Source organism: Mizuhopecten yessoensis, unplaced genomic scaffold, assembly GCF_002113885.1.
Source record: "Mizuhopecten yessoensis strain PY_sf001 unplaced genomic scaffold, ASM211388v2 scaffold11171, whole genome shotgun sequence".
Classification (NCBI taxonomy): domain Eukaryota; kingdom Metazoa; phylum Mollusca; class Bivalvia; order Pectinida; family Pectinidae; genus Mizuhopecten; species Mizuhopecten yessoensis.
This window is the reverse complement of record NW_018408915.1, coordinates 683,561-692,772: the sequence shown is the minus strand read 5'-3', so window position 1 is coordinate 692,772 and position 9,212 is coordinate 683,561. Positions and strand designations below refer to the sequence as shown.

Genomic DNA, 9,212 nt, shown 5'->3' with positions numbered 1-9,212 from the left:
AATACTTTGAAAATTGTGTTGATAAATATGATGTATTTTGGATATTGTCAGTCCAGAGGGACCTAGAAAAATAGGAACTGTGTGGTTAATTTAGTGTCTAACTAGGCCTCTCTTAGGCGCTATGTAAACCCCTATGGTGGCCTCTTTTAAAATTAGGCCCAATGAAATCGCCTAACGTAGACAGGAAATCCCAATCACCAGTGTGTTTTATTTTGACGCAATTTTGTATGCGAATGCTTCAAGACAAAAAATGACATTGATGTTGTTTATGTCCTGACACGCGATGGCGTCTGTAGCTACGATCCAAAGTTTCTTCGTTGTTTTTAACGTTATTCAGACTGTTTACGCAGCAAACGACTTTGATCTAAACTTGGGGGAACTAGGTGAAAATGGCGGTGACGACTTCATGGATTCTTTTGGCTCACTACTTGATTCATTGGTAGGAGCTACTGGAGAAGACGGAGATTGTACATTTCGTTGTCCTGAAAGTACGTATTGAAATACGGTGAAATATACAGATCAAATAGACAAGAAACATTGAAATCTTGTAATTGTTATTATTTGCTTGTATAGTACAAATAAAGATTTGCTTACTTGTACATGATATATCTGTTAAATAGTGTTTACAATTTTGCATTGTTAAGAATGCATATTTATTTTCAAACAGAACAACAGAAATGGAAGAAATTATATTGTTAGACATGTGAAATGCCTGACTATGCAGTGATTTGTTAACGCTATTCAACTTTGTTTTCATATTATTGAAATTCAAACTACATGTATGCATAGGATTTCAAAAGTTATCATATGAAGACAAGAAAGATTATGCATATTTAAGTTTGATTTTGCGTTTTGAAAAGTTTATTTTATTGTTGAGCTTATCTGACCTAGGTCACACTCTAATTAAAAGGACCAACCATATAAGAATATACATAATGTACACACATTTATAAATGGTACCTTACACTTGTACATGCATATTTGACAGATTTTAATAGTACATAGGATTACAAATGGTGTCTTGTATCAGTGGCCCTCCCTTTGGTGACAGGGAGTTAGAACCTGGGTTGTGGTGTTCAAGGGCGAACGCAATGCGTCTATACTTCATGACTGTGTAGTTGATAATGTATATTGATGAACGAATACATATACTTCTAGTATTATCTCAGACTAAGATTTCATATACTAAAATAAAATGTACTAAATGTGTTTTTTTCTATAGCCGGACAAATCACAAAGCCAAGATCAGACTACTTGCCCTCTAGTAATGGTTGTGGTTCACATGGAATAAAGGTAATTATATATTTAATACAACACATCTTATCCTTGTCTTTCTCAGATATGTATTCCATTTGTATAAAATTTTATCAAATATAGTCATACTTGCAGCGGGAATGCCAATTTTTAGAAATTTCCATGGGGGGAAAATAGAATAGGAGTATATTATAAAAATTCAAATTCAAAATTTTTTTTGCACTTTTGTAACTACAAAGTAGTTTGAAGGCAAAATAGAAAAACACAGTGAAATACATACATAGACATGTACATGTAGAAAAGTCTCAAGGTGATAGCTTATATTTCTAATATACATTAACATGAACAAAATTAACAATGCTTCAAATAATAAAATTTGATTTAAACATTTTTAGTTGAAAAGTCCATACCTTATACTGTCAGCAAGCCCACTCTCCTCAGTTCTAGAGACTGTTTAATTAATAAGCAAGAGTCCAGTATAAATTGGGAGTTGTTTGTAGATAATATTGAGGTCAAATAATTGGTATCTAAGGTAACATCATTGTGATTAAGAATGCATTTTTGGAAAGATTCATTTAGGGAACAGTGAAAAAAGAAGTGTACTTCATTTTCTAACACACCACATTTTTACAGAGTCTCTGGTCTCTTGCATTGGTATACTTTTGAGATGCCCCATGGCTAGCTCCAGCTTGTGTTCACATAAACGAAATGAAGTAAACATTTTCCTTAAATTACTACTGTTAATATTAAGGTATTTTTCAGGGACATATGCCATCTTTAAGTCTTTATACATGAATAATTTATTACTCTCGTTTATTTTTTTCAGTTTATTAAAGAATCTTATCTCATATTTCTTTTTTATATTTTGCTTGGTTTTAATTTTAAGTCGGTATTTACTGTACCTTGCGTCAGGATCCTGTATAATTTGATATATACCCACTAGAGAAAAAATAACCCTTTAAAGTGACATATTTTTAGTTGCTTTTTCGGATGAAATCATTTGATCTTAGAATATATAGGAATAGTTTAGCAAATTCACTGGTTGAGAATACTGAATTTAAGGGTCCAAAATCGGATGTCTTCTCCTAAATAGGGAGAGTTGGCAAGTATGAATACTTTCATGGCTAGTGTAAAATTTTATCAAATGTATGCATTGATATTACATTGCTATACGCTAACAGTGTTTTGGGTTGAATTACAAACAAGAGTTATATCCCCTTGGCCTATTGTCAATATAGAAGGATCACAAGTGTTGGGTTGATTACACACTTGGTAAGAGCACCGGTTTAGAGTTCTGGGGTATTTGGTTTTAAATCCAGGCTTGGTCATTGCATTTTTCCACTGTTTTCACAGTCATCGGTATGTGAGAATAGTTTTAATATACCACAGGTACTAGCCTCATCTGTCATAGTCCAAATTATTCTGACGTTTTATCGACTTTTTTCATATCGGTCTGTCGTCGATTAACGACTCGGTCTGTCGTCGATTAACGTCGTTAATCGACGACAAACCGATATGAAAAAAGTTGATAAAACGTCAGAATAATTCGGACTTCATCTGTCAATACATCCATGATATGTATATATATACACAAGGCTCTTTCACAATTTTTCTTTTATTAAACTTGGATGGTTTTTTTATCGAAAGCTTTACATAAATTTCTTTAAGCGTAAAAAATCATCTGTCAAAAAATGTATCATAGTTCAACCAACCACAATCTCGAAAAAAATCAAGTGTAACCATTTTCCTTTTTGTTTAGCTGGACACAAAAAAACTTCCCAAGATGACTAAGTGTTGCAACAAGCATGATATCTGCTATGACACATGTAATTCAGTCAAAGACAGTTGTGACCGCATCTTCAAAAAGTGCTTAGACGAGATGTGCATGGAGTTAGAAGACAAATTATCCAAAGATGAATATGACGGTAGGTACTATAACACATCAAATGATTTAACATTGACCAATATGATCACAAAAGTAATTATTGTGTTGCCTGCATGCAAAGCAAAAGGTGCAATTAACACATTCACCCCTAAAGACACATTTGAACTCTTCCAATTCAGAGGTTGGAATAGTTCATTATGAAATTTTGGGTGAATGAGTTACTATTGGGAGAGTTCCATTGGCTTCATCTGCAAAAAATGATGTCTGTCCATGCGAAAGCTCTTGAAAGAATGATTTGAATTTTATGAAACTTTCTACACATACTTGTAGAATCAGTTTCCTGCTCAAGTTTGATTTTGAACCAAATCTGAAAATCTACATGGGTACCAGCTAGCAGCCATCTTGGAATATTTATGTAAAATCACATATGGTTTCATTGTGATAACAGCTCAAGGAAGGCATTGATTTTCATGATTTATTTTAACGTATGCTGTGATATCAATTGTTACCTGCTCAAGTTTGATTTTGAACCAATTCTGAAAATCTACATGGGTGCCAGCTGGCAGCCATCTTGGAATACTTGTGAAAAGTCAAATATGGTTTCATTGTGATAGGATTTCAAAGAAGATTTCAATTTTCAGGAGAACTTTCTACACATGCTTACAATATCAATCACCCATTCAAATGTGATATTGACTTAAAAAATTAGAAAACAGAAAATCAACATGGACGCCAGCTGGGGCGGGCAACATATGGACTTTCATTGAATTTGTGAGATTACAAATACGATTGAAAAGAATAAAAGTAAAAAAAAATAAGTGTTTTTTTGCCATGTTAAATTAAAAAAGAAAAAAGACACATTGATCATAAATGATCAAAGCAAACTGATTTTAAAAGAATTACATATATTTATTACATTTTTGTCAGTAAAATATTGGATTTTATCAACTAATGATAAAACTGATATCTTTCACACTGTGATAAATATCAAAAGTGATATTTGCACACTCGTGTGGCTAACATTTTGATATTTGTCACTTGTGCGCAATATCAATATATTAGCCACACTCGTGAAATATATTTATTACTGAAGACACCATTAGATATCCTCTATATATCTGTTCTGGTAAACAAATAAAGGGGAAATTTCGATTTGTGATTATCATTTCACAATGTTTTGAATTTCCCAGATTAGCAAAAATCTTTTTCTTATAAAGTGTTCTGAAAAAAATTACTTTAAAAAACAGAAATATCAAAGAATTGAAGTTTAAGGTACATATTTTAATACGCTTGGCCTAATGTTCAATCATGGCATTTTCCATTTAAAACTTTTACAATGGACTTTTACTTGTTTCGAAAATTTGATTTCATGTGATCAAAGCTTGCTTTGTTGGATATCTCACTATGTTTTTAGCCCACCATTATCAAATCACCCTGCGTCCGTGGTCCGTCGTCCGTCCGTCGTCCATCCTTAAACAATTCTTGTTATCGGTATTTCTCAAGAAGTACCAGAGGGATCTTTCTCAAATTTTATATGTAGGTTCCCCTGGGTCTTGAGCTGTGCAGGGCAACTTTTGAGACTGATCGGATAAACAACATGGCTGATAGGCAGCCATCTTGGATTTTGATAGTGAAAGTTTGTTATCGCTATTTCTCAAGAAGTGCCAGAGGGATCTTTCTCAAATTTTATATGTAGGTTCCCCTTGGTCCTTAGCTGTGCAAGGCAACTTTTGAGACTGATCGGATAAACAACATGGCAGACACTATATTGATGTTTATATAAAGAAAAATATTTGTAACTTGCATTAGCCATTTTGAATATTTAATGTTACAGGGTGTGATGCGACAGCACAACTGATGTATCATGGTACAGTGGCTTTAGGCTGTGGTAGCTTTATAAACAGCCAGAAAGCTGCCTGTGAGTGTGTGAGCGAATCCAGCCAAACGACTCCATCTAAACAGGCAGAAAAATCACAAATTTTCAGGAAGGATGGGGAACTATAGACTATGCAAGACAGGATGCAAATCATCAAAATTAATATTTATATAATTGTTTGAATTCACATTTCCTTTTAGGAACCCCTATTACCTAAGATTATACTATTATTGTTATAATTGAAATGTCTCATAATTTTTCTTATTTTTTTTTTTACGATATTTGCAATTGTGCAAGCAAATTATTTACATCTCAAAAAGCGCAACATTTTTTTGCAATAATTTTGTGTGAAATATTATATTTTATTTTAAAATAATCTTTATATATTAGAAACAGCTGGATATCATATATTACGTTATCATGAATGCTGTTTAACTTATTATAATAATTATTATTGACAAAATGGATTTTTTTCTGTTGGCGTGTTGAGTACCTGTGTTTATATATTTTGAAATTTCAATTTTTAAGGATCACTGTCCCACTGCCAAAAACTATAACTATAAATCGGGAACTTTTTTAACTGCACGACCAAATCTGGACCTCAAATCACACATAGGGTCGCTGTAACCAATTCAGCTACCTGATCAGCGATAGTTTTCAGGCTTAGTTCCAGCTGCAGTAATTCATATCCCAAAACGAAGTTAAAGGAGCTAATTGCATGCCTCAAAAGCTACAATGAAATTCTCTAATGTTTTATTTGCATGCAGTGGGACAGGGATCCTTAATTTGATTTTTCTCCCTTGTGTCTTGTTATGAAATTTATGTACCCAAACAGTGATACATTGTATTTGTGAATCTCAACCCTTCCAGACGACTGTTGTTTATATTACAAGAGATTGACACACCAAACAGCATAAAATAATATTTTATTCCATAATAGATAATTGTGATATTTTATACAAAATATATTAATATATTGAAAAAGTGACTCACAGGCTTATGTACTTTGTAACTCATCAGGAAAGATATTTGATTTTGCTTCCATTCTTTTTTGAGTGACAAAATCACAATTTGTTTTACCTTATATGTTTTTCAAATGCTTTATGATTTAACTAGTTTTGTAACCACATGAGTGCTCCTTAAGGATGTACACCTCTTAGAAGTCAAAAATTTCCTGTATTAAACTTTTTTTCTTATATGGATTTTTGGAAAAAGGAATTAATGGCATATAGTAGAAAATGCAAAAAAATACATATGTTCGTTTTTGTGCTATGATCGGTCAAAGATACCAATTTAACACAACATGTGATTTTAGGTGATTTTGGGGTTTTGACCATTTGCAGAACAAATTCATACAATTTCTTCCAAGTGTGTTATCAGATATGTATGAATGTTTGTAGAATTGATAAAAATATTGTTTTCTTTTAAATTATGGAAGTAAAATTTCTTAATCTTATTCTTTTAACTCAGAAAGCCGATTTTAGTTACCCCTACCCCCTATTTTTTAATGAAAACAAACTCATTATTTACCATTTTTTTTACAGATTAAACGCTTGATATAAAAAGTTCTGGTATTTAACTTTTTTTAATACTTAATGAATTAAACATCTAAAACATTCTAAAACATCTACAAAAATGGGTGGTCAGTGTGCTTCTTTTTTTGTCCCGTTATCATTTGTGTATTTTTTTTACTTTTTTCAGGGTCAAAAATCAAAAGTGCTTCAGTTACACTAAAAACGTAAAAAAAATATCAATAATGTATAATTTTCCAGTTTGTTGCATATTATTTTTATCATATTGAACATTATAAAGTTGTACAGCAAAATTGAACCTGCTACAATTAAGAATGGCGACACAATGACAATTTAAGTGATCAAAATAGTGTTAAAAAAGGTGAAATTTTGGCCTTTTTTGAAGCGCAAGAAATACACATAAATACACATTTTCAAAATGGCCGCCGAATTGGTAATTTTTTAAATTCTTGTAAAAAAAGTTCTACAAACAACAGGCATCTATTTTTTTGACATATTTTTCAGATGCGTGTTTGCTAATAAATTTGATCATAATTTGTTAAATATTATAAAAACCTATTACACCAGATCAAAACGAGACTTGAACGTGATTGAAACCTCCGAAGAGTACATCCTTAACCATATCATTGATGTATACTTGTCTAAACATTTATGGCACTTTGATGAGGTGGATACAAGATTTTTTGAAGTGAAGAAAACCAATATTGGTTTAGAAAAATAATCCAGGTTTGATATTGTCTGTCTTCCCTCCATAAAACCTTGTATTGATCAAATCAAAGTGCTGTAACAGGTCAATTACATTCAAGTGTATACAATTAAAAAAAACCCAGAAAGATTTACATGTACACCAAAGTGTTAACACAAGAACCAATTGGTGTTTTACCTGGTACATGGATGCTAGATCAATGACAGATGTTAATATTCAAGGTTTCATATTTATTTATTAATTACATATATGTACATGCATGGTTGGATTCAGATTTTATATGGTTCACTTTCAATGCAACTTCACCAGTTGTTTGGGCTGCATGTGTAACCAGGGAAAGTATGAGTCGCTTAACTCATTCACCCCTGAAATTTCATAATGAACTATTCCATCCTTTGAATTGGAAGAGTTAAAAATATGTCTTCAGGGGTGAATTAGTTAACTGGCTAGTTATGCATATCAGAGCTGATGTCTGAGTAACTGTCCATTCTCTTTGAATTTTATCAATACGTTTTATTCATTTCAGGTAAAAAGTAAAACATTTTTGTATTATTAATATATTTGATTATGACTGTAGAAGTGATTGTAATGAGACATTTATTTCATTCATACATATCAAATTATGTTTAGAAAATACTTAAAAGAAGACTGATTGGCAAAATTATTTTAACGTTTTTTTTTACAACTTGAGATTAACTAGAGGATTCAAAATGTACTAAGTTACATTAACTCCCATGTATTTCACACATGCAAATATAAAGGCTCTGATCTGATACTATAATGAAAAAAAAGACAGCATGACTTTCTCCAAGTTATAGAGAATCCATCTTCGATACCTCTTGGATTAGGCTCACTTTCGCTCACTGCACGCCTGGAATATGTCATTGCAAGATTAAATGGATGTGGCTAGCTATTTGACATCCTCGATATCCAGGGGTTATGTTCACTTTCGCTCTCTACACCCCTTGATATGTCAAAGCAAAATTTAAGGCACAGGGCTAGCTATTTGATTGGTGTCAGGTAAAAAAGCCTGACAAAGCACTAGGTAGATACTTGTCCATTTCAGATTACAGAGGAGCAACACTCGACTTCAAAGCCAGTCAATTTTACAATTATGCGACCGCGATATAAGTTTGATGTACATCAAAGTATCAAACAAGTCTTCGCGTCTCATTCACAAGATGGCGCACACTGAGCCTTCAATTTTGGGTTATGACATATTCCAGGGGTGCAGAGAGAGAGAGAATGTGAACATAACCCCTGAATTTACTGCTTTAATATCATCACTTGTCTCTGGTGATGGGCAATTTTACTTTGACAACCTGACACGAGCACGGTTTTAGGAAGAAATACATTGGCTATCATCATATAACATTATATTAATTCCCACTTTCTGCGATGAATAATAGCATGGGGAAGCAACATGACGTTTTATCAAAATAGAGATTTTAGTGCAATATAGTGATGAAACTGAATAACACATGCTCTAGAAGAAGCGGGTCTAATGAAAATATATCATAGAAACTGTGATAAACATACGAAAAAGGGAGTAAAATATATTGTACTTGTTATGTATAAAGCATCGAAAAGGAAAATGAGAAAATGAAATTATGTTCTGTTAGAAGATTATTTTGTTTGTTTTAGATTGTAGGAATTTCCATTGATCACCAGTTTGGATGAAGACTGGCTAAATCTCACAGTTAATAGAGCTAAAATGAATGTTTTGCCAGGAGAAAGTCCTGGTATGATGTTGGCTATAGGGACCACGGAACCAAATCAAAAATAGATTGTGGGTGGGTTTTTCCCTTTTGGGCAGAAGATTTAATAGGAAGGTGAATGTCTCGGGGCCTGCTGGTTGGATATTTAGGTGGCAGAAGTTTCAAAAGTTGTCTGTGTTGTTTGAGCAATATATATAGATGTAAAATGTATAAAAAATAATAATGTTGGTGCCGAATTCAA

The 9,212-nt window shown here is 32.5% G+C and overlaps 1 protein-coding gene across 1 annotated transcript; it reads left to right on the top strand.

Annotated features, from left to right (window-relative positions):
• The first annotated feature begins 264 nt into the window (after nt 1-264).
• Nucleotides 265-6,224, top strand: LOC110467353 (group XIIA secretory phospholipase A2-like). Its single transcript, XM_021524466.1, has 4 exons — nt 265-488; nt 1,223-1,293; nt 3,014-3,179; nt 4,974-6,224. Exons 1-4 carry the CDS (start codon nt 284-286, stop codon nt 5,141-5,143), a joined length of 612 nt encoding a protein of 203 aa, XP_021380141.1. The 5' UTR covers nt 265-283; the 3' UTR covers nt 5,144-6,224.
• Nucleotides 6,225-9,212: the final 2,988 nt, after the last annotated feature.

What these genes read in the sequence shown, in the direction of transcription:
- LOC110467353 (XM_021524466.1), top strand. Translation starts at nt 284, where the DNA reads ATGGCGTCTGTAGCTACGATCCAAAGTTTCTTCGTTGTTTTTAACGTT. An exon ending in GTGGTTCACATGGAATAAAG is followed by an intron (nt 1,294 to 3,013) that starts GTAATTATATAT and finishes CTTTTTGTTTAG; the next exon opens with CTGGACACAAAAAAACTTCC. An exon ending in ATCCAAAGATGAATATGACG is followed by an intron (nt 3,180 to 4,973) that starts GTAGGTACTATA and finishes TTAATGTTACAG; the next exon opens with GGTGTGATGCGACAGCACAA.